The sequence below is a fragment of the Lolium rigidum genome, chromosome 7, assembly GCF_022539505.1.
Source record: "Lolium rigidum isolate FL_2022 chromosome 7, APGP_CSIRO_Lrig_0.1, whole genome shotgun sequence".
Classification (NCBI taxonomy): domain Eukaryota; kingdom Viridiplantae; phylum Streptophyta; class Magnoliopsida; order Poales; family Poaceae; genus Lolium; species Lolium rigidum.
In genome coordinates, this window is record NC_061514.1 from 335355988 (window position 1) to 335382214 (window position 26227).

General features: G+C 40.9%; 3 protein-coding genes across 3 annotated transcripts; 2 read left to right on the plus strand and 1 right to left on the minus strand.

Moving 5' to 3' along the window:
• The first annotated feature begins 857 nt into the window (after positions 1-857).
• Positions 858-1622, plus strand: LOC124673475 (glyoxylase I 4-like). The gene is made up of 3 exons (XM_047209552.1): positions 858-1084; positions 1166-1277; positions 1380-1622. Exons 1-3 carry the CDS (start codon positions 858-860, stop codon positions 1620-1622), a joined length of 582 nt encoding a protein of 193 aa, XP_047065508.1.
• A 7743-nt stretch (positions 1623-9365) lies between these two features.
• LOC124673476 (alpha-terpineol synthase, chloroplastic-like) lies at positions 9366-15418 on the minus strand. The gene is made up of 7 exons (XM_047209553.1): positions 15143-15418; positions 14197-14455; positions 13579-13942; positions 13192-13410; positions 10204-10339; positions 9751-10002; positions 9366-9662 (listed from the first exon to the last, which is right to left on the minus strand). Exons 1-7 carry the CDS (start codon positions 15416-15418, stop codon positions 9366-9368), a joined length of 1803 nt encoding a protein of 600 aa, XP_047065509.1.
• Positions 15419-19522: 4104 nt separating this feature from the next.
• On the plus strand, positions 19523-24772 carry LOC124677708 (3-oxoacyl-[acyl-carrier-protein] synthase I, chloroplastic-like). The gene is made up of 7 exons (XM_047213667.1): positions 19523-19963; positions 20056-20493; positions 23810-23983; positions 24067-24180; positions 24320-24421; positions 24535-24604; positions 24705-24772. The coding sequence occupies exons 1-7, from the start codon at positions 19523-19525 to the stop codon at positions 24770-24772; spliced, it is 1407 nt and encodes a 468-aa protein (XP_047069623.1).
• The last annotated feature ends 1455 nt before the right edge of the window (positions 24773-26227 follow it).

Consider the following 26227-nt stretch of genomic DNA (forward strand, 5'->3'; position numbering starts at 1 on the left):
CCCACCAATGGTGTCACCACCGCTGTCGTCGCCATCGATGTTGCCCTCATGGTTGCACTTGATTGGGTTGTGAGTGGCGACGAATGATTTAAGGACGTTGATGACGAGGTGTCTAGACCATGGAGATGCCACTAGGAGGGTCGTGGGAGAGGAACAATGATGGTGGTCAGCTACGGTAATGTTAGTTGTGCATGAACTAGTTCTGTATCAGTCATGTATATGAACTTATTGTGTGTCGATCATGTCATTCTTAACACTTACTAATTAACCAGCATGTCTGAATTCAAATGTTCATTTTTTGACATTCATTTTGTTTGGTAACCTCACCACACATGAGAAGAGAGGTTCACGCTCGAAAATTGACGGGCAACCAAACAACTGCTGCTTTCTTTTGGAATGCTCCATAGGCTACAAACCGTGCAAGCAAACAGTTTAGGCCGAAATCTCCACTTAACCAAAGAAACACTCTCCAGAAGCAACAAAACATATCGCCTAAGCTCATTTCGAACGGGCTAAAAGCTACCATTGACCAAGTTACCAAACGGCGCTTTCATTGGCTAACTGCTCATCACATGGTCCGATGGTCCAAGGACATGGGAATCCAGTGCCGACCTGACAGCGATGGATCAAACCAGTCCCGAGGTTGCCGTGGCGAGCCTCTCGGTTGACACATCCGTCGATCCGCAGTCGTGCCGCGCGCAAAACCATACGGACATACGTGGTCGCCCATCGACGCGACGCGTATACACGCCATGCAGTCATGCACGACCGACCGGAGCGCCCCCGAAGCTCGGATTAAAAGGCGGCGCACCCTGTGTGCTTCGGACGATCGTTCATAGAATACGTACGCCGGCGAGATGGGAGAAGAGTGTAAGGGCGACGCGAACGGCGGCGGCGGCGGCGGGGTCGTCGACCCGGCGGCGATCGAGAAGCTGTACGAGGACGTGCCGCCGATGCCGCTGATGGCGCTGAACCACATCTCCCGCCTCTGCAAGTCCGTCGACGCCTCCGTGCGGTTCTACGTCAAGGCCCTCGGCTTCGTCCTCGTCCACCGCCCTCCCGCGCTCGACTTCTCCGGCGCCTGGTACGTCCGATCCACGCCACCGATTAACCGCATAAGCACCGTGACGTGCGCTAGCTGAAGAAATACTTGCACCGTGTTCAGGCTCTTCAACTACGGTGTTGGGATCCACCTGGTCCAGCGAGACGACGCTCCGCGAGCCGCCGACGTCAACCCCGGCGAGCTCGACCCCATGGACAACCACATCTCGTTCCAGGTAAGTATGTTTGCTGAGGAGATCCCGTTTGCTGAGATTCAGCTGGTGAGTCAATAGTACGTACTACTACTAGTAAGATTGGCTTCCTTTCTGCGTGTATAGTGTGAGGACATGGGCGCCTTGGAGAAGAGGCTCAAGGAGATGGGGATCAGGTACATGAAGAGGACCATCAACGAGGAGGAGGGCTCACCCATCGACCAGCTCTTCTTCAAGGACCCCGACGGCTTCATGATCGAGATCTGCAACTGCGAGAACCTCGAGCTCGTCCCCGCCGGCGCGCTCGGCCGCCTCAGGCTTCCCCGCGACCGCCACAACCCGCCGCTCCGGATGGACGGAGCCGAGTAGCTGCAAGCCAAAAGAAGCACGTAGCTTAGTGTTGTAATCAAGTACTCCCATCTCTTGTAGTTTTCTGTAGCGAGCCTTTTGTTCTCCATCTTGTGTGTTCTCTAATTTGTACCCTCATTATCGGTGGTTAGTCTGCGTTTGGCTACGCCTGGTAGGGGAAAAATGTTTGCCGTAGTACTAATTAATTTTCAGTTGTTAGCCAAGACAGAGAGGCACGTGTTGTCAACGGGCAGCTTAATTAGCTAGTGTCGTAGTAAGGTGTTGTATAGTTGTTTTCTGTAGCGAGTTTGCATTTCCATGTGGGTGTTCTCTCCAATTTGTGCCTTCATTTTGGTGGTCAGTGCTTGGTTTCGCCTGGCAGGAAAAAACAGCTACAGAGAGAGACTGCGTGGTTGGTTGCCTGGCTAGGTCCCGGTAGGACCGTGCGTCTACCGGCAACAATGCTTTTAGAGCATCTGCAAGGGTCTAAATTTAGCGCCGTAAAAATTGTTTGCCGCGCGCTCAATCCAGATCCAGATACTGCGCGCGGCGCTGACGTGAGCTTAACCGGAGGCTATATTTTACAGCGCAACTAAGAAGATAAAAACGCGCCCCTTCAGTAGAGGCTGTAAAATAGAGCTCGACAAACAAGTTTTTTAACATACATACAACAACAAGATCAAACATACCACAAATAAATCCAAAAAAATCAACTAAATTAATCAGTGATCTCCTCTTTGCATCTATTCTTTTCTTCCCCATCCATCCTTTCTTCCATGCCGCCACACAGCTATTAAATTTCATTCCCGAGAGCCAAAAAAAGCTATTTACTCAAATTAACCAACCATGTTTGGAATCACGAACGGATCCAGGGGCTTGGGTGCCGTCGCGGAAGGCCTTGGCGACGCGCTTGGGCGTCCTGCGGCAGCCCCTCCATGCGGTCGTCCTCACCGAGCCCCACGAGCAGCGCGCGCTTGGCGTCCTGCGCAGCCCCTCCCTGCGGTCGTCCTCACCGAGCCCCACGACAGCGCGCGCTTGGCGTCCTGCGCAGCCCCTCCCTGCGGTCGTCCTCTTGGCGTCCTGCGCAGCCCCTCCCTGCGGTCGTCCTCACCGAGCCCCACGAGCAGCGCACCGCCGCCTCCATGGCGTCTCCCTGGGCCTCGCCGCCGCCGCCAACAAGCTCCAGGAGATCCTCCTCGTTCTCCTCCTCGTCATCGCACCCGCACGCGGCGACGGCGGCGAGGTGCGCCTCCTCGAGGGCTCCCATGGCGGCAGGTGCATGCCCAGTTGCAGCCTGTCGTGTCCCCCGCGTGAAGAACAGCTGCAGCCCGTGGCGCGGCGGGAGATGGGGGAGGTCGGGCGCGGCGGGTGGAAGGGAACTCAGACGCTGGCGTCCATGGTGCATCGGGCGAGGCGGAGCTCGGGCGCGGGTGGTCACGGCGCGTCGGGAGAAGGAGGTAGGGCGCGTGCGGCCATGGCGGAGGGACGGCCGGCGGATCTCCTCGTCGCAGCGCGGAGAAGCCAAAATATTTCAGAGCGGTTTTCTTCCCGCGGTGAAGAAGCCAGATTCAGCGCGCACTAGTCGAAGCATCAAATATACAGCTTTGGATAGCGCAAACTACCGAGCGCACTAAAATATTTACAGCGTGACCTACTTTGCAGCGTCTGCTGGAGGACGGCTGTATATTGACAGTTTTTTTAGCGCACGCCCAGTTTACAGTCTCTGTTGGAGATGCTCTTAGTCTACTGAAAATTGACCAAATTGAAGATTACTTCTTAGTTATCTGGTGTCATCAAATATCAGAACTGTGAAGTACACATCTGAAGCAAATACAAGTACTCCATCGATTCATAATGTATCGAGAACTAATATTACTTAAAAAAATTCTACATGTACATCTCCATAATTATGTGTGTTCGTCAAGTTTCAATAAAAATGATAATTTTTATGTTCTATTTTATCTTTTTTACACACGCTACAAAATAAGTTATATTTTCATGAAACAACTTTATGGGTGTGTAGCACGTGAAGATATACGTATGAAGTTTTTGTTTCAATTCTTTAACGTTTCAAAATGTATCTAAAATACATTTTAAAATAAAGGGATCATATGATTTCAGGAGCCAAAACACCACTCCCGAACTAATATTGTTAATATAGATGTATCCATTGTATCTAGAACTAATATTACTTATCGTTAATATAGATATATCTAGAACTAAAATATATCTAGATATATCTATATTGGTAACAATTAATATAGATCGAAAGAAGTAGTAAAAGCTCGAGTTCAGCTGTGACATTTCAATTACAGCCTCGTGAATAACGTTACAACATAGGTTAACTCATCACTATCACGAATTATGATACAATCCAGTATAAAGTTTACATGATAGTCGCTTCAATTCATGACAACCACGAATCAAGACATGACAACCACAAGTCAATACACAATCCAATGTATAGAAATCAATTTATTTTTATGTTGATAGAATATTATCAAAACCGATTGAGTGGCTTAGACATCTCAATCTTTGGATAATACATTGTTATTGGGTTTACATCGTAGTGGCTGATGCTAAAGTTTGTTAGAGTCGTTTCATTGGCTGTTTCTTAATTACCTTCTAATAACTAGGCTATGTGCGTCGTCCACGTCGAGATTAGCTTAGCTCTTGATATCATGTCAGCGCATATAGGTTGGATATAATTGGCATTTATCTTCGTATTAACATGGAGATAAGAATTTGCGTTGCTAGTATTTGTCTCAGCCATTCTAAATTGGGATTTTTGTTTCTCATTTTAAATCGCACGACACTAAGCCTCAACAAAAATTGGAATTCTCCGACAAGACGTTAACAGAAAAGTTGAAGGATAGCAGGCCGCACCATGTTTTTTTTTTCGCTTTTCCTCTTCGCCCCTTCTCACATCCATGTATTCTTTTTTTGGGTGCAATAGTTAGCTTAATTTTACAGTCATCACACACTCTGCTCTCTTTACATGAAGATATTATCTAAGATTGAGGGCGAACGGATAGCGCCCGGGTTCCTTTGGTACCGGACGTTCCTGCGCGAATGAGTGGTTGTGGGTGATTCAGGGTGTAATAAATGCAGAATTTCAGAAACTCTCGATACACTGAAATACATGAAATACATGAGTGCAAATCTGGCCTGCTGTATGGTAATGACGTAGGCTATTAAATGGAACTGGCCAGATAGCTTTTGAGTAGGCCGTCAAGTGGATTATAAGCAGATTCATGGTACTTTGATCGTAGATCGTACCTCATTCAAAACCAGCTCTTACAAGTGGCTAATGTAGGTCCAAATCCAAAAAAAAAATCTTTTTCATGTCCTTAACGTGTATCTATCTAGAAAGTATACCGTGTACTATCAAAACAAGCAAAAGCTCCTTCGGTAGCAGGTACAAATCGATAGCCTCGGAAAACTTCGTTTTGAATGAACCTGTACTTGAAAGTAGTAGACCTAAGGATGGTACGTACACAGGGCGCCTATCTCTTAACATTCTTAATTATGACTGTCAAGTTGAATCGATTTGACGGGGTTTCTGACCCGTTTTTTTTCTTCTTAGTAAAGTACCATCAATGGATGAATGAATCCCGCCCTCTAGTCGAGTGTGAAGGGATGAGAAGATGGAATATGGTTATTCTATTTATTCTAGGGTTGGAAATATTTCAAAATAATGCCACAAAAGAAAGATGGAACCTGAGATGAGACTTACTTACCTTTGATTGATTTCGAATATTTGGATTAACAAGACGTGACGGCTTTCTGATGTGTGAAGAAAAGAAATGGTTCTCGTGGCTTATAGGGGGTGGAAAAGCGAGGAGGTGTGTGGGAGCAGCGGCACCTCTTGATCCGCAAGAAATAAAATACATTATATGATGGCCTGGTGATGTACTCTATATAATATATGAGTTTTCTTCAGTACCAAAACTAGTCTTCTGTCTGGCATCTTCCTTGACTGACTAAATTACTAGGATTCGAGAAAAGTATTCTCGAGGTACCTTTGATTGAGATAGTCGCCCACCGAGCGAAGCCCTGATCTACAACTATGCAAGTCTCAACTGGTGTAGACCCCCCATAGGGTTCGTAGGACTCAAATAACATTTTCATGGGATTCCTTAGTCTTCTTCAAACTCTCACTACATCCGAAGAAGTGTTTCCCAATATGCCTATACGTGAAAAAGGGAAAGCTCGGTAGACTTTCTTGAGTCACACACATACAAACATGGAATCAGACTTATGGAAACGGGTCAGCCTGGTGGTCGAAGACATCGTACACATTCCGTATTCGACCTTGACTCTGTTGATGCAGTTAAAGCACCAGTAGGCAAACCAGAATAGAAAGAGGAGAGCTAAAACTTATCAAAACCGAGCCAGCCGAACCCCACGATCAAGAGCTGTTACTCTTCCTTTCCAGTTACACTGAAATTCCGCTAGGAAGGAGGATCAACCTATCCATTTACGCATACTTTCCATGGGCCGACTAAAATGGTCACTCGGATTTTGATAAGAACAGGGGTAATTGCCCTGCTCTTTTTATCGAATTATTGCATTGTTAAAAATGACACTAAATTATTAATCAAGTACTAGTACAATAAAGTTATTACTGCTACCAATTTGTGGGGGTGACTATTGCGATCCGTGTAGTAAAAAGTTGAGACGAATTTCAGCCCAGATTTGTGTCAAGCAATTTTTTAGAAATAGCTGCTCTGTTAAATTTGTAAAGACCAAGGAAATTCTATCTAATATATGAATATACGAACTCAGCAATGCACAAAATTAAACCACTGACAAAAAGAAATCTCCCTCCATCAAAAAAATATAAGGCACATTTTTTTCACATGGTCTTTGTTGCACCACTTTGATTACTAATAATATAACAACTATATGGATTGAGAACATATATATAGTATCGTTGCATCCGTCTTGAAAATATTTTTCATTTCATATATATTTATACAAATTGGGAAATACTTTCGTGTGGGACTTAGAATTTGTCAAAATGACGCAGGGTGGTACATCTGGTAGTGTAGGTGTGAAGCATGGACTTTCTTCCAAAAATGATGTCTATTTTTTTGACTTGAAAATGAGTCTTGTTAACTTTGTTTTATCTAACTGAAATTTCTTTGGTGTGCAGATCAATGCCGAGCGATAGAGATTGCAATTTTGAATGATATTGACGGGAACAACTCCTCCATGGTGCAAATGGCATGCCCAGTGTAAAGTCAAGGACCCCAAGGTAGAATATCACAAGATTGTGAATCAGACGCTTACAAAGGAAAAGTTTGAGGAGCCGTGGAGACACATCTTGATTACATACCGCAGGTTGGCTGGCATGGAAGAAAACATGCATCCAAAATGCTATAAATACATCAACTATTTATTTGTTTATCATCCCCTCCGTCCCGTGAAATGTGTCTGAGATTTGTTAAAATTCGGATGTGCCCATTTCATGGGATGGATGAAGTAGATTCATTTGGTTATGGGTCATGTGTTTTTAAATTAAAAATATACCCACTCATGTTAAACCATTAGTGTGTTTCAAGGGAAAAAATTCAATTGTTAAATCCACTTTTGAACTTGGAAGCATATCCCCGTGCTACCCGCTAAAATATTTCAAAATGTCAAAAAATCTGAACAAAATTTGACGCATATATATGAACATTACATGTGTGCACACCAAGTTTCATGAAAAATCGATATTTTTCATGTGCAAAAAAGACAAAGAAATGTATCGGGAAAAGTTTCTTTTACGCACCAAATTTTGTCTTTATTGTAGACGACACAAAAAATGTCAATTTTCTGCGAAACGACTCAATAAGAACATATAATGTCAAGATGTACGCGCCAATTTATTGTTTGAATTTTTTAACATTTGAAACTACATTTAAAATTCATTTAAACAATCGGGAGCATATACTCTCGGGTGCCGAAACGACTCATCCACTGTTTTTTTTATCAATTTGACAGATGTAATTTCATAGAAATACTTTTATAGAGCACTTTTATATTAGGATCACTGCAACAAAAAAATGTGCTTGAGAAAAGAGCTTGTCGAGAATTAATAACTTCTAATACTCGAATTTAGTACTCCTGAAATGGATCTGTCAATTAAACTCTGGAACTGGAACTGGAACTGGACTTTATACACTAGGTGGTTGATACGCTGGCCGCAATAAAATATGATGTGTTTTCTTCATCCTGGTACACACTGCACCTGCACACTGACACCTTTTCTTCCTACTTAGGCTTGGATGCATAAGAGTGAGGTGGTTGGCGTGCCTAGGCTCTGTATTGGTCTAGCTGTTTGCGCATAATTATTTTCACCATGAGATATGACATCAGTTAAAAAAAAATGGGTGGCTTGATGGGGATTGGATAAAAGGAGCACCGAAGCTCGGACATACTACAGAGTTTTCGTCTAAGATTCTCTTATTTTTCAATATTTTAAAACTATTATATCTTTAACCGCTGATCAGATTGACTACCTTTTTCATTATTGTCTTAGTCATGAAAAGGTTTTTGAAGCTATATATATCCTATATATGGTCACATGTTTTGACAATTTTTTCCTTGGCAATCTCATGATTGTTGCCATGACTTGCTTGGTTACGTGCTAATTAGTTAATACTACGAGTTTTAAGGCGTCCTCGTTTTACGAGCTTTTTGTTTGACCAAGAATTACTTTAAATAGATAAAGCTTGTTTGTATGAAATTAGCATAATTAAAAAGTGCTTTTCAATACGAATCCAACGATACTATATACATATATAATATAATCAAGATTTTGTTGCTCAACTTTTATGGTCAAAGTTCGTCTTGGAATACGTGTGCGCCTTATTCCTTGAAACAGAGGTAGTAGATTAAAATAACAAAAAATAAATTTGCTTGGTTGACGGTTTATGTACATCATCCTACGACGATATATAAGGTTACATCATAATTTTTTTTGGGACGACATCTTAGTTTCAAACATTTGAATACCCTTTCACTAGTTCTACATACCGTAAAAAAGCACTTGGCAACTATGAACTATTATCGTGCAAAATGTTCGATGTTAAATAGACAAACACAATACTGTAATCCTGCAATGAACATGATTGTTATCTCTCTTGAGACACAGAGAAACATGGTCTATTTTTGAAAGCAACTAATGCAACACGTAATGGATATATAAGGTGGCAGAAGCAACACGTAATGGGCAAGGTGGCAGACTGAGGATGCATGCGTATGCTCTTCTAAGGAAATTTCTCAGTAAGAACCGCTGCAAAGGAGCGAGCACTCCTCGATGAATGACACCGTTACGCCCTAGGCTTGTATGTGTTGTTTGTTTACAATAATCAGTTTTAAATATGTGCATATTTTTGATAGAGTAGGGTGCACCGTGCATCTCATCATGTCAAACGATAGAAAACATGCATATTAGACTTGCAAAGTTTGACCATGCATTTTTAACTAAACTTAGATAAGACAAAAGTCATGTTCTAACAATGGGTAAGTTTCTTTGGTCCGACTTCAACTTATGTAACTGATAAAAAATATATCAACATTTTTTTTTAATTTGAAACAAACCACGGTAAGAGAATACACCATCATACTTAGTTATGAGAAAATGTTTCATCCATTACGGTCCAATGTATATTCAAAGTTGTACTTTCGGATACACGTTTACACGATTGGATACCGTTCTTTATTGGAAGATATACTAATAATCACACTAGGACATTTGTTGGCTGCTTTATACTAGACAATCTCAAAAGTCTCCACGAATAACGATTGGATGGTATCCTTGAGGTTGCGACAGTAGGTGAAGTTGTCGTCTTTGTTATACATGAACTCCATCGTTCTCGTGAGGTTGAATATGACCTTAAGCAACTTCCTCGGTTGATCGTTATCAGGCTCCAACCACTGGGCATTGAAATCTTTCCACGACTCCTCCTTAAGCTCCCGTATTTTCTCACGTGCTGTTTGGATCGGGACATTGTATTGTTTCATGTAGCTGTCTATTGTCGAGGCAACATGAGGTGTCATCTGCTCCCGCTGCAGGCACATGGTAAGATACAGATATAAAAAAAATCATGCAATATCTTTGTACGCTTTTCTGACAAAATTAATGACGGCTTGTTACCTCGTATGTCATGATATCATCTAATAGTCTGATAATTATGCAAAGCCTCTGCACAATTTCAGGCATAGTAGAGACCCAATCAAAAGAATCCTTTGTTGCTACATCATCCATTCCGACTAGTGAAGTGCAAGCAAGCAGGTGGCATGCGCTAGTCCTTGCTGATATCTGCAAGTGTTCTTCGATAGATTTTGGGACATAACTTTCTTCACGCATTTTAACCTCCTTGTTGTAATTTTTAACAAGATCCACTGTCTGAAAATTGGAATACGACACGTATATATTAGATAATTCACATATTTGAAAATAATCGAAAAATGTCTTAGAATGTAAGTGTGCTTGCTTACTGTTCAGTAGACATGCATTTATTATCAAACATAGAAATATGATTTAAAGTAATACTTTCAAGAAAGATGAACATGCCATAGTGACATACAAATGGTAAGTGCCACTTACAAAGTTTCTGAGGTAGGTCATACGGTACTTGTCCTTCTGTGGTAGCTCATTATCAATGGTCTCATAGGTCTCCATAATCCTTCCAATCGCATACTCCATGCATTCTGGTAGATCATGTGCCGCTTTTGGATCCCAACTACACATGAATAATTCTCACTCACTACCCTCAAAACCTCAAATTTCATGACGATAAGTACTCCTAACAAAAAGTAACCAACACGAATGGTAATATTTTTTTATGACAACAACTTTCAGCACCGCTGGTCATCTGCAGTAGTACATAATGTATTCTTGATGTAGACTCAACGTCAAGCATCTCCGAAACATTCTTTCTATGCCAATGCCAATGCCAAAATATTAGTGTGGACCGAAAATGTGGACGCAGACCCATCAAAGTGTTCGCGAGTGTCCTATAGGAGGCAATCATGTTTTTTTTTATAGAAAAACCTAAAATCCTAGAGCTGGGTATGCGTCTGCCACTCTCTCCCTGATCAATATATTAGCAATGGCCTCGTCTGCCCGTCTTAACCCGTTGCCACCACTGGCTGCTCCTATAAACTACACCGCATTTGTGGCCTACTCATGTCAACCATGTCTCCGCTGCCGCAGTCAGTAGGAGATATACTCATAAAAAAAACTTGCGTGCAGCCAATCTCTCAATTAGGTAGTACTATCTATGTTCTAAAATATAAGAGCATATAAAATAGTTAGAAGTTAAAGTTTACCAGGTTTGACCATAAATATGGAATAAAATATCAAAATCTATAATATATATTGAATAATATACTACAAAGAAATATTTTCTGCGGGTATGTTGATACTAATTTGATATCATGGATGTTCATATTTTTATCTAGGAACTTAATCTAACATATAAGATGCTGATTTTTGACTAAATTTTTACGCGCTATATTTTAGAACATACGAAATAGACCCTAAATGGCGACATAACATGTTGGTGAGCAAATATATGTTGGCTCTAACTATCATCAAAATTTGCCATCAAATAAATGTAGAAAGCAGTTCGCATGTGAGATTAACGCAATACCTTGCCTCTCAGATTTTGGCTGATCTTACCTTCTTAAATCCTCATCGATCTGATGCTATGACAAGTCTTCCTCGCTTTGCATGGTCATAGCTCCGACATCCGGCGGAGATATGCGATTGGGTGTTGCGGCTTGCACTAAGTGTCGTGCGTTGTGGTAGTTTGTGATCATTGGCCGCCGCGATCTTGAGCGAAGGAGGCAACAACGTTGGGATGGACTAAAGAGTACCCTTGCTTGTTAAGGCTCTATTCTTTGATCTCATTATCCTAAGAGATCCAAAAGTTAAGCAGCTTGGTTTGCTAAAATCTCACGAGTGCTCATTAAAGTTAGTTGGTGGAAATCTCGCCAAAATTTGCTTCTCGCGAGTCCTTGATCAATACTTCTTTCAATTTTTTCTTATAATAATTATTTGAAGAAAAATAGGAATTTGGAAGCACTATAGGTTAAACATGGATAGAGAGGAGTTAATGGGTGGGATCTAACTAAATGAGATAGGCTGCTACCAAGTAACAAATTTCAAGAGCTACTAACGAGCACTTGTTGAGCATAAATTAAAAAGCTAACAAAGATCAAATTTGTTCATTAATCAAACGAGCTTCGCGAGATCTTTGAGTTCTGGCTTTATTCTTCCTACATGTATGAGAATTGACCAATCATTTTGATTTCGCTGCTAGCGAGGTGGAGAAGGGACTATCATGCGGCCTTGGTCTTAGGCTATTTCCTTTATTTCATTTTGAAAGGAATGTGGTAGGGAAAGCCCTACATCAATTATTTTCAAAATAATAAGAACCTAAATCTACGTCCGTGAGGCTTTGAACATGTGTGCTATGTTGTAGATCTAGTTACTTAAAAAAAAGGTTGTAGATCTAGTTTCCTAATAAAATGAGCTACTCTCACTTCTTTATTTCCTCTATTTTAGCTTTAAGAATTAGGCACCAAACATAAATACTGGTGATAATTAGCGATCAAGTAACAACATCCAAGGAACAAAGGTACTGCTTGGGGTGTATGTGACGTCCACTCCCCCCTCCCAATTAGATCCGTCTCTTTGCTTAAATTAAGCACTCTCACCCGAAGGTTGGCTTGGTTCTTCATTCTACCATCGTCCAACTCCCATCTCTCCACATCTTCGCGATGCTCAAGTTGGGGAAACATGGCAACATGCGTTATAACCATCATCATTCATGACAGTTAATCATACCGTTCTTGGTGAATGTTGGTATGTCAGGAAGTAGAGTTTTGGGGTATCAATTATGTAATTTATAAAATGTATACACATACTCATATGAAGAAAATGGTTATCCCTAAGACTAGTGTCACCTAAGGAGACTTAGGGATGACTAGGTGGTCATGATTTGCTTCCCAACACTACCACCCCTTCCACCCCGCCTCACCCGAGAAGGTCATTGCGATAACCCGCATGGTCGTTGGCGATGGGACGAGGCCTCCTTGAATTTTTTGGGTGGTTCTAGAATGGGAAAGGACGTGATGGACAAAATGGCTTAAGGACATTTCTTCCCTAGGAAGATGGTGTGGAATTGCCGCGTGTTCCCGTCGGCTCGATATATAAGACTAACAGGCTTGAAGTTTTATTCTAAGGAGTGAGCGGTTCTAAGATCTTTTCAGCATCAAGAGCCGACTAAGTTTTTGAATTAGTGAAATTCAATTAATTTAAGTTCTAAAAATTTCTTTCTGCACAACTTTGATATGAACTTCAGTAATCTTCACGAAAACACACGATTTCCACTAAGTATCTATATTAGCGATGGGGTTGAAGGAACTGCAACAATCAACTTAGTATAATGTTCTGAGTTTCATATAAACATTACCTATTTTTAGATTGCTTGGCACTCTCTTATTGTTTAATTTTACAATTGGCCCAAAAAGTTTGAAATTTTGGAGAAATGAAAAATAAAAATACGCAGAAAAGAGAAGAACAAACCTTTCTATCCACTGGGTAAACAGTTCACACTCTTCTGGAGTTCCAAATGAATCATAAATATCATCCAAGATGGCTGCAATGTTAATCACAAACGTAAGAATTATCCGGCCACGTGAACAAGATGGTTCATAGTATACTCCTAACATCCACAAATAACATTCCACGAGTCTATCTCGAGCAAACGGCAGTTTTGAATGAATTTGTAGATCTGTCCACCACCTGTACATTTAACAAAAACATATTATCTTTCATGAAGAATGTTTTGAATATAAAACTTGTCTGAAGAATGTAGACTGAATTTAGTCTAAAATATGTCTCTCAATAAGTTGGGGCCATATGTATTATAGTACTGTAGGTCAAAATAGAACAAGCTGATAACTGTTTTACCGTGTAGTAATTTCAAGCTCTTGTTGATACTGGAGTTGCATCAGATTGAAGTTCAACTTTGCAAGTTCCAATACCATTTCATTCATCGTTTGATCCTCCTCATATGTAGAGATATAGATCTTTGCTTCATAAATTGCAACTCTTCTAGGGAGAGGGATCTCAAGTGCGCACTGTATTTCACGTGCCAATGATCCTACCAGATATGGTAGTTTCAGTTTTAAACTCCTTTTTGTAAAGCATATAGCTTTGTCAAGTATGATCTCTCCATGAGTACTAAAATGAGCGGCATTGTAAAGACTCAGCAATTCCCTTGGAGTTTTTGCTACAAAAGTTCCATCGTTGTTTAAAAATTTCTCAAACACGTCTGTCATATTAAATATAGAACTTGTTAGTGTTGTATTGTTAGTGTTGTATGTGTAAAAATTAGAAGGAGAGCACTGAAAACAAACAAGAACTACCATACATAATGTAAAATAAATAATGCGATATATTTAATTGCTACATTATCCCAGTTTAGTACTGTGAATGTATCATTTTACTTTGGTACATTGTTCCAATAAAATCATCCATATATTACATAATATACTAAATAATTATTTGGAATATGATCGATTTTACCTGGTGACACATTGTATCCATGTTTACGGAGCAGATAGAACCAAAGAGACACCGTATGAAGATCATAATCATTGATGTTTGCACTATGAATTTGTACTAAAGCAACATCAATCTCCGTTTCAAAAAGATAATCCAAACATAGGCGTTCTAATGTACAGATGAAATTCAGCCTCTCAAGCAGGCTACAAGTAGCTGAAACTGCTATCAGTTTTGTCACCTCTTTCTTCAGTTCCTCTACTCGCTCTGTCATCCAAGTCTGCTAAAAGCAACAAGTCAAACGAGCGTTCTAGCTACTTGAAATAAGGCTGCTTATACAATTCCGATGCATGAAAAACAAGACAAGAAAAGTGAGTCTTATTATGTTGTTTTTGAAAACTGAGTTCCAGCTCAGTGGCAAGGCAAGGCGAGTGCGCAGCCAGCCCACCGGGATTCGAATCCCCATCTCGCGGTAATTTCGTGGGAGGGGCGAACTTTAATCAGGTTATCATCCTAGCGTTCATCCACGGAAAGAGTCTCATTTCTACCTAACAACGTATAGCCAAGGGAGGGATCATTTCCCCGTTGATCAACGTTTTTTTTAAGGCTTGTTATGTTTTCCAGTTCTCTCTTTTGCACATCGTCCTTATAGTATTTAAGTGTTTATTAGAATCTTGTGGATCAAAGGGGCTCGAAAAGGAGATCAGCGATTCGATGCATATGGAGCTAAAAGGTGTTATCTGTGTGTGTATGTGGACAAAAACAACTAAACAAGCCACCACCCCCTACCCACTTTGGATATACCCATTATTAGAAGTATCCAGAAATAGAATGCCTACTCTTTCTAGACATTTCAAGTACCCCCATATCAAGATATGCCTTCCCCATATTTCAAGGAACAATACTACCATATCAAGATATGCCTTCCCCATATTTCCTTGAAAAAAAAGAAGGAATGGTATTGTTCCACCTGTTGCTGGGAGGAAGCTGCTGAACCAGGGCGGTGAAGGAAGAAATCTCCCCATACAGAAGCGTAGAAGTCGCAAGGATTTCTGTTCAACCGATCGTCAGCCTCATATTGCCTTTCTGCTGAAACCTGCCGGCACTGCAGTGCGGCGGGGCGCCGCGGCTGCCAACTGGTAGAAAGACATGGCCGCCGTTCGGCCGGCCGGGCTACGAGACTACAGCTCCTGTTGCCTCGTGTTCCCAGTCCATGGGAGAAGGTGGTTATCGCACCGCTCTGCATCTCAAGACTTGCGCTTGGTAGCTAGACTGTCTATATTTGTGCAATGGTGTACCGGTTCGTGTTGCCACTCCTGTATTTATAAAGACAGGCAACGAACTGTTGCTAGTTATTTTTTTCTATAAGTAAGTTTTAAAAAATGATTCCAACAGGGAGGAGCATTGATTGGTGAGAATTCTAGAATTCGTTGGCGACGTGACTCAAATTTTGGTTGTCGGGATGCGCCACTGCCATTCAACCACTAGGCTACTGCTCATGTGTGCTTCGGTGCTTCCTCGATGCATAGAGCCAATTTCATTAACAATAAACCAAGCACCTAGGCCAAAACATTAAATTACAAGTCGGTTACATATATGAAATGTAAGGGCAGCAAAAGTACATCTACGACTAAGTTTTAATTCATCCAAAAACAACGCACTCAAACCGATTACATTGACGCAAATGTTGTCAGGACTAGCCAATGGAAGTCTGATCGGAAACTTTTATCCTTGAGCTAAGTCCAATCAATGACGTTTAAATATTTGGCAACAAAGACAACACTTTCAACAAGTACACAACATATGTTTAATTTGCCATCTCGACTACACTACCCATGATTTCGCTTGAAACCATGGTGGTGTCCTGCGGGTTGATTTGCCGCCATCAACTAATAAAACGAATATGTTCAATAATTGGTTGAATAAAGTTGATAAACTAAGCACGGACCACGGATACTTGTGAGAGTTTGTGGATTGTTATGGTCTTTAAGGAATTATAGAAACGCCTTGCTTTTCACAAGGTTGGAGCTATTCATTATTACCAGGTTATTCATAGGACTACACACTGGATTCATATGTGGTCCTTTCTCCTTCCCTGAGGGGTGGCACGAGCCAGTTACTGTGCGCATGCATCATCAGGAGATGGTTACACATGCATATTTTACAACCAAGATGGATGACGACTAATATATTAGATGTTGCAGTTACGTTCTATGTTTTTATTATTCCACAGGGTGATTATCGTAGCCACTTTTGAGTGATCCATGAATTATAATTTTTTAATCTCTAAACTTTGCAATAAAAAGGGCGTGCATCGATTGATGCAGAGGCCGGAGTATTATCTCTATTTAGTTTGTTTTAAAGAATTAAGGAGAAAGTGAAGTCTCAAAGAAAAATATAATGGGACTTGAGCTCATGTTAAGATTTGTATGGATTGGAGGCATAGGAACAAACTCCCTGTGTTGTGAACTCAATCCTACGGTCCAAGGGGTTTACATAGGAGAAAATTATGAGTTCCAAGCCTACAAAATTCCTATGATCCAAAGTGTCCCAAAGATTACATGAATCATTGTTTGGCTGTATAGGTTTTGTTTAAACCATAGACGTGTAAAAATGAAGCAATTGTTGTGTGAAAAACTGAAAATACAAGATGCACTCTACCAGATGCATTGTTCACTGATACGACTGCTTACCAAGAAGCGGATGGAGACATGCATGATATCTAGCTGAAATCATCGATGACGTGCAGTCCACCATCCTTGTGAACCGCCACGCATGCACGAACACCGGGTGAGCTATAAACTAGTTCATTCAAAATCTCGCTTCACGGACGTCGAGACGATCCGCTGGCGGATCCCAGAGTATAGTGCTGTTGCCTGTTGCGTGTGGAGGAGCGAGACACAGAGATACAGTCACGCAGATGAGTGCCATACGGCCAGCGAGATGACCGACAACTTGGATTTCTCCCCGTGATGTGACAACAGACCTGCAATATCTATTTTCTATGCAAATAAAATCTTGCATATGAAATCTAATTAAGATTTGTTCGTTTTTGACCTCCCTCGTCTCTCCCCCGCCCCTTTGTCGAGTTCTCCAGATCCAGGCCAGATGGCCCCTCTCCCTCTCTTCTCCGGCGCGAGCCGGCGTTGAGGCGGGCGGGTGACCCCATCCTGTACACCCATAGTATAGGGTAGGAGTCTACGGTTAGGTTTAGGTCCTTTATGGTGTCTGGCGTCATGCCGCTGTTGGGGATCCAGTCGACGACACACTCGAGTTACGCCTGGTGGTTGGCGGTTGTTCCTCTCCTGCTCATGGTGCTCCAGTGGTCGGAGCCGCAGTTGAGTGGAGGTGGACTCCTCGCTGTCCTGAAGAATAAGCTTGAGGTTAGGCCTCTATCCTTGGAGGTCCTCGGGGTTTGTGTGGGTGCTCAGCTCCGATTTGTTGGCGAGGTCCGTGTTCTTCTTCTTGGACGACATGGTGGCGGAAGGGAGAAGGCATGGACAATTGATGATGAAAGATCTGAATGGTCCTGGAGCTTTTCTCGAGCGAAACACACGATGGCCGATACTGTTGCCGTGCTTATTGGCTGATATGGCGGCCCTTCTTCAACCTCCACTGTGGAGGCCGGTTCTTGGATCCCTCGCCGGCACTTGACGCCGCTAGGAAGCCAAGTAGTTCGTCCCCGGATTCCTAGTAGTAGCCAGTGGCTGGATCTAGTTGTCGGGAGAGAGTTCTCGAGAAACCAACTCTTTGAATTAGCAACGACTAATTCGGTTAGGGAAGTGGATGTATAACCCAACCACCCAGGTTCAAGTCCCCACGGACGCATAATTGGGTTCTTATTATTTTAAAAAAACACTATAGAGGCTTCCCCTACCGTATTCCTTAAAAAAACGACTAATAGGAGGAGCAACATGTATCCTTTAATACCCCTTAAGAGGGTGCATTAGGCTAGCTCATGTAGTCTTTCTTTGACTTTTTTTCCCTTTTCCTTCCTTCATTCTTATTTTTGTTCTTTATTTTTTACTGATTCTCTATTTTCATTTTCCTAATCATGTTTTATTTTATCCTTTTCTATTTTCATTTTTTATACTTCATGGTTATGTCCTCTTTTATATACTTTTTTGTCTTTGTCAAAAATTCATTGACATATATTTTGAAATGCATGAAAAATCATTTTAATTACATGAAATATTTAAAATATATGATATGTTTTGGAAAATACTATTTTGTGCATTTTATTTGTATGAATATTTATATTGAGATAAGCATACAATTTTCATGATAAAATTATTTTTACCTTTTAAATTTTATTTAACAAATCAGTAATGTATGACAAATCATAATATAAAACATACTACCTCCGTTCTAGTGAATAAGGCTTTTTTTCTATGAATTCAAAATTTATAAAGTTTGACTAATTTTATAGAATAAAATATTACTCTTATACAATACAAAATCAATATCCTTAGATACATCATGAAATGTATTTTCCTATTTTATCAATATAATATGAAAAGTTGTTAAGAGTTTTTTTTAAAGGTTTGGTCAAGTTTCCTTAGCTTGACATTTTTTTAAATAGTTAGTCTTATTCATTCAAACAGAGGGAGTATGAGGGGAGTATGAGTTAAGGGATGGCATAGGTGCCAAGCCCATTCAAAATAAGTGGGCGGCGCCTATGTACCATGCGAGATGCTCTTCCTTTCCCCTTTCCCCTTTTCCTTTTCCTTTTTTTATTTTTATTTTTATTTTCTTGTTTACATTTTCTCTACCTATTCCCATTTATTTTTATTATTTTTTCTTATTTTATTTGTCGTATTTTTACATTTTATAATATTTTAACAAATATATGATATTTTAAAAAAATCACATGAATATATAATGATGTATCCATACATGTATGAACAACTTTCAAATACATATATGAATATTTACTTCACTATGCATTATTTTACTATTATATTCAAATATTCTTTTGATTTATATAATTTTTAATGATATATGTAATTTTTTAAACACATGAATAATTTTCCGAATATGTGAAAACGTATGGCCTGCAACGCATACATTGTTAAAATATTTTCTTATAATTATATTTTATTATTTTCGCAAACTGAATTACATCAAAATACAAATAATTTACATAGTTATGGAAAATTTTAAAAATAAACTTATACTCTTAATGGGCACGCTAAGTGCGGCCCACATAGGAGCTTACTGGCCACACGGGCCCGTCCACCCGGCGGCCACGTACTTGTACCGGTCGATCTGTTGCCCCAAACAAGGCCGTCCCCTATCCCCAAATCCCAAAACCTCGGGCCAACACCATACCTTGCCGCAGGGCGCAGCCATGCAAAACCTCCTCCAGCCCGGCGCCGCCGTGACGGCTTCGTCGTCGTCGTCGTCGTCGTCGCGCGCACAGCTGCGGCGGCCCTCCCGAGTCTCCGTCCGCGCGTCGGCCTCTTCATCGTCGGCCCCTCGGCGGGAGACAGATCCGCGGAAGCGGGTGGTGATCACGGGGATGGGCCTGGTGTCCGTGTTCGGGAACGACGTGGACGCGTACTACGCCCGCCTCCTCGCCGGGGAGAGCGGCGTCGGCGCCATCGATCGATTCGACGCCTCCGGCTTCCCCACCCGCTTCGCCGCCCAAATCCGCGGCTTCTCCTCCGAGGGCTACGTCGACGGCAAGCTCGACCGCCGCCTCGACGACTGCCACCGCTACGCCCTCGTCGCCGCCAAGAAGGCACTGGAGTCCGCCGGCCTCGCACCAGACTCCAACGCAATGGACAAGGTAAGATCACATCACACGGCATACGTAGACATGGCAAATTGTTAATGTACCGCTAACTGTTTTATATGTGTCTTTGTCACGATCGTCAACAGATTGATAAAGAACGAGCCGGCGTGATCGTGGGCTCCGGCATGGGCGGCATCAGAGCGTTCTCTGACGGCGTCGAGAACCTCGTGACCAAGGGGTGCAGGAAGATATCTCCATTCTGCATCCCGCACGCCATAACCAACACCGGCTCCGCCATGGTCGCCATGGACTCGGCCGTCGGCTTCCGGGGCCCGAACTACTCGATCTCGACGGCTTGTGCCAGCTCCAACCACTGCTTCCACAACGCCGCCGACCAGATCCGACTGGGCCGAGTCGACGTCATGGTAGCCGGCGGCGCGGAGGCTGCCATCGTCCCCATCGGGCTCGGCGGGTTCGTGGCGTGTAGGGCACTGTCGCAGAGGAACGACGACCCCGGCACGGCGTCGAGGCCGTGGGACAGGGACCGCGATGGCTTTGTCATGGGTGAAGGAGCCGGAATACTGGTATGTTCCCTACTAAAATCAGTGGTGTATTTTGACAGAGTAGGACGCACGTAAACCTCAATACCTCACTCGTGCCATACGCTTCAGACATGATAGCCTTGCAAAGTTTGAACATATGCGTCGTCTTAGCATTGTATACAAGCAGTTCAGTTAGACAATAGACCAAATATTTCCTTTGGTCCGACTTCAACCATAAGTTATTGTATATCTCTAGAAATTTAATCTTGAACCTTTTTAACCGAACCTTGGACTGGTTTTGAAAAGTGGTTTCGTACTTCCTTGTCTCAAAATATGTTTTGCATATAATTTTAAGTTAAAGTAAAATTTTGTAGAGTTTGGCCGTGTATATAGACAAACATATTAATCCTTTCATTATCTAATGCATATATCATGAAAATATATTTCATGGTGCCTCTCGTAATATAAGTTTGATATTATAGATGTTGATACTTTTTCATATATATTTGGTCAAATCTTTAAAAACTTAACCTTGACTAAAAATTATATGCAACGTAATTTGGATTGCAGAGCCGCTAAAACAGCGTGGAATAATTTATAAGAACTGAATGGTAATGCTATGTGCGCAAATGTGATTGAAACTCATTTGTTTGTGCTTCTTGTCATGGAACATAAACACACATATAGATTGATGACATTTTGGTTTAAAGCATGCTACACGCTCCTCGAATATTTTTCAGAACTCCAAAATATGAAACCAGTGCTAAACCTTACAGTGGTAATTTCAGGTCGGTTTGATATCTCCAAAGTTTAAACAAATCAAAATCATAAACACATACCAGTGACGTTACACATTGGAATCTACAAAATTTTAACAAAATAATGTGTCACTATACGAAAAGGAAGAACGAACTATTCATATCTTGTTTTTCTCAGAGTGGAACCTAATATTCATAGTTGCGTATAAACATTTGCATGTCGTAAAAACTTTTAGATTCATGCACCCGTGAAAGATGCTAATTCACTTGAAAACACTGAATTTGAAAACCACCGCATACCTAACTAGGTTGGCTAAATAGTCAAGGGTTTAATATAGAAGGTTTTATGTAGTTTAGGGTTCAAATAGGACATGCCACCATAGTTCATGGTTTAAAATAAACAAAACAAAATATATTTCTATTACTCATATATTATTAGTTGACCAAACACTTTACTAGGAGGGTGGGTTTCGGTAGCATTGTTGGGTAGAAGGAATAGAGATGGTGAGGTCTACCACCTATCCGCACGGGATGACGACATGCGTCAGACTGGACATAAAACTCGAAACTCGTGAGACAAATGAGTAACTCGTGGCTCGGCCGGACTCGGTGACTAGCGAGCCAAGCCGAGTTTGAAATACGACATCGTTTAGTGACCAGGCTAAACAAGCAGACTTGATACTCGTTTAGCTCAATCAGGGTTAGTGTCCCCAAATCTGACCCATCCAGAGATGTATACTTTTGTCGCTGATTGTGTAATGTAGATTATCATATCCCTATTTTTGTTCACTGTGCAATCAAATTTGACAATTTAGATAGAACATACATGGTCATGTAGTTTATTACACACATAAGCTAATTATATAAATTCTATAACGAGCTAAATGAGCTAAATTTCATGAGTCAAGCCGAGTTTTATTTTTGAACTTATTATCTTAATAAGATGAGCTGAAATAACTTGATATCTTAACGACCCCTAACGAGTTGGCTCGTGTTATAAAATTTTAAACCAAAATGATAAATATGAAAAACTTGACTTGAATATGAGAATGTGAATAAAAGTGATAGACCGCAAAAAACATCAAATTAACCTTTTCTTTCTTATTCACCGGTGTGCATAGCTAGATTCTCCAAAATTAAAGCAGTGTTTTATTTCATCAGACATGCAAATATTTTTTTTGTATCACAAGGATTAAATTTCTAAGAAAATTTAGTTTTTGACATGATATAGCTGCAGAAAAACTTCTTTTTCCTCTCTAGAAATATATATAAATACCTAACGTTGTCCACCTATTATTTAGTACTTATTTTCTAACCATTAACTCAAACCTTATTGAAAATAAAAAACTAGTAACTAATATTGAACATGTGTTCTCACCAATGAGAAAAGTATTAGACATCGATTCCATTGAAACTTTAAGAAACTACATGATGTGTTTTTTTCTTACATCAATAATCCAATTAATAATGAAATATATTGATAGCCTTGTCGGATTTGTTTTGTTCCCAAATCAATAATTACTTTATTATTATTTTATACAACTTTTTTTTTAAAATCTATTCTTTGTTCAAGTGACTATTCTTGCAATTTGTTTGTGTTTATCAGTCATCTAATTTCTTTACTTTTTGGATTACTATTGCATCCAGTAGTTTTTCCTATTAATGCAATGTAAAGGGTTATAAGTACAAACCACACAATTTATCATTTGAGTGTGTCTCCTATCTAGCATACGTCAACTAAAGGAATTTTTCAGGTTCCCTACATCACATGATGAGTTTTTATACTCTCAGAAAGTTCACATTCTTGAGATAACTAAATGTGCAATTAACCTCTTCAAACTTTAGTGCGCAAGCACAACACACATCTTAATAGTTACTGTATGAGCTTGCTTATTTCTCTATCTAATAGCCATACATGGGAGGCTGGGACTCGTACTTTGTAGCCATTGGATTCTTGAAACATGCTAAGATAACAATCCTTACATTTACAAAATATCCTATATCTAAAACGTTCTTGATAAATATCTAGTTTTCAGATTTTCTTTACCATGAGGCATATGCAAGTATTTATTATAAATTCTTCAACATATGTATTATTCTTTTGTACTTATCCCTGTGTTCCTAGAAGTGACTACTTTGCCATGAAGAATACTCTCATGCCTTCTGTGGCAAATATCAAGTTACTCATAAGATCTGATGAATCTTATAGAAATATCTCATGTATGCAGTACGTATTCTGAACATTTACAATTCATAGAATTTCTGGATAAGTTGGATGCCGTTGACTCATCACCTGATGTGCACTAAGATGTAATGGACAATCAAATTAAGTGTTGAAAGGCAAGTAAAATATATCTCTATCTTGCGTGTTCAAAAGATAGTACAAGTAGACTAACCTCTTCCCAGAAAGCTAGTTTGAAAGTTTCAAGTGCAGTTCTTCTCTAATATCAGAGTCATTAGGGCAAAAACCCATGCTTCTCTTGAGTTTACATTTATAAAAACATGAACAACAATTATGTTTTTTACTAGAAGGCTAGCCAATAGAATAACTTCTTTATTGGCTTCTTACGTCATTGTGAAACCGTGAAAAAATATTATAGGTCATGGAAAGCCTCGAGCATGCAATGAAACGCGATGCTCCAATTATTGCGGAGTACCTGGGAGGCGCCGTAAACAGCGATGCTCACCATATGACTGATCCAAGACCAGATGGAAGTGGTGTTTCAACATGCATAAAGCGAAGCCTTGAAGAAGCAGGTGTGGCGCCAGAGGAGGTGACCACCAAATGTTTTGTACTATATATACTCCTAAATTGAACAGAGGTGACTATGCACACGCATAATTATTTACATTGCAGGTCAATTACATAAACGCCCATGCAACCTCCACCCTTGCTGGAGACCTGGCTGAGGTGAAAGCTTTGAAGCAAGTCTTTAGGGACACATCCCAGATTAAACTGAACTCAACCAAGGTATATTCTTTTCTATGCAGATTTCTCTCGTTCATTTTGTGGATAGAATTTACACTTCTATATTCACCCGAGACTCCGAGAGATACTCCAACGGGATATAGCCTTTCTCGGTCATGATGCATGTGACCTGTTTTTCCAGTCCATGATTGGCCATTGCCTTGGCGCGGCAGGCGGCTTGGAAGCCATTGCCACTATCAAAGCGATCACCACTGGATGGGTGCATCCAACTATAAACCAGTTTGTAAGTATATTAAATTTTAACACAGTAGCAATGATAATATGCATTGATGATCAATGGTCGACAATATAACTATATATTTAGTTTAATATTTTGATGGTCTCTATCAATTGCAGAATCCAGAGCCGGCACTTGATCAATTTAACACAGTGCGCAATGTAAAACAACAACATGAAGTACATGTTGGTGAGTATGTAATATGCAAATGCAAAATACAAACTGAACATGGGGCACCCCCATAGGCTCGCCTCATTCATTTTTTGTGTCATTTGTGTATATGATGCAGGTATCTCCAATTCGTTTGGATTTGGAGGGCACAATTCAGTGGTGGTATTTGCGCCGTTTAAGCCGTGATGTATTGTGTTTCATTGGGGAAATCTTTCTTCGCATGAACGGGGAGAACTTTCCTAGAGTTAACTCCCAAGAAGTTACTAAGAAGGAAATAGTTTGGAGGACCGGAGAGATACAACTTATTGCATTCCTTGTTTGCCTTTTGGAGTAGCATATTAGTACCAGATATGCAGGTTTCGTGGTGTGAGTTTACTTCTGTCTTCTTGCATACATCTAGCTCCACCAAACGAATTTGTTGCAAAATATTATCTTGATTGTTGTAGTTGTTGGAACTATCAGGTCCACCGGTGCATTTGTACCGCTACATTTTTATGTAAAGTTATACTATTTTGTATCTACATGTACATTTATTACTTTTTGTGAAGCTGGTGTTTGCTAGTTTGCATCACAACAGATTTGTATACGTTCTATAATTTTTCATGCTTCGTGGTCTAACATCCCAGCCCTAGAATCCGTGAATGCCCTAGTTCTTGCATGCCTCATGTTGGTTTCCTCAATCTCTTTTCCTATTGTCAAATCTAAGAATGTCGATACAGTTAAATAGGGATGGACCTAGAACATCAAGTGTTAGTATTTAAGCCACATATTTTTTTTTCACCTGGAGATGAGAGTGTCACACAGAGTAAATGAATGAAATATATAAAATCATTTTTTATCGAGTGTCATGTGCCATAAATTGGAATATACATTTAAACAACCAAATGGATGGCGAAAACCCGTTGCTTTCATTCATTTCTTTGTAAATGCCAATTTTATGTAGGATTTATTTCAAAAGTTAGCTATGTCTAGATCATATATGAAATAAGTACATACAAAAAACACATTTTCTCTATTTGAAATTCATATGTAAAACTTGTAGTCTTTGCTTATTTATGTAGTATTTTCAAGATTTTTAAGGTGGCGAACAGCATTGGCTCTCCGGCAGGTCCTCGTTCTGCCAGGCGGTGACGACTCACGCTCCCTCTCAAGATGCTCGTCCGGATGCTCGTCCGTGAAGAACGAGCGGTGATCCTCCGGCCTCTACAAGATGTGCCGCTTTGGTGGCGCCTCCTTGCCGTTCGTCCAGTTCGTCTGGGGCAGTAGAGCATTGGCGGATCTAGGATTATAAATCAGGGTGGTCCATCTTGAAAAAAATATTTTTTTACACAAACAAACCAATGTAAACATACTAGCATATAATGTGACAGTAACACCCTCGCCGCTTCATTTGTCGTGTCGCTGCTGTGTGCTGTCCGTCGCAGGGCCTGCGAGCTATGAGGGTAGGGGAGCGAGAGGCCTGTGGCTGGAGGGAGAGCTCCATGGATGGCTTGCCGATAGCTGGAGGGCAAGCTCGACGGAGATAATCGAAGAACCATGGAGATTGGGGATTGGACGCGTGTCAGCGGAGAGAGACGAGGGAGAAGAACGGGTAAGCTCGATGCTGGTCAAACAGGTTGGGTAGTTTCGTCATTGCACATG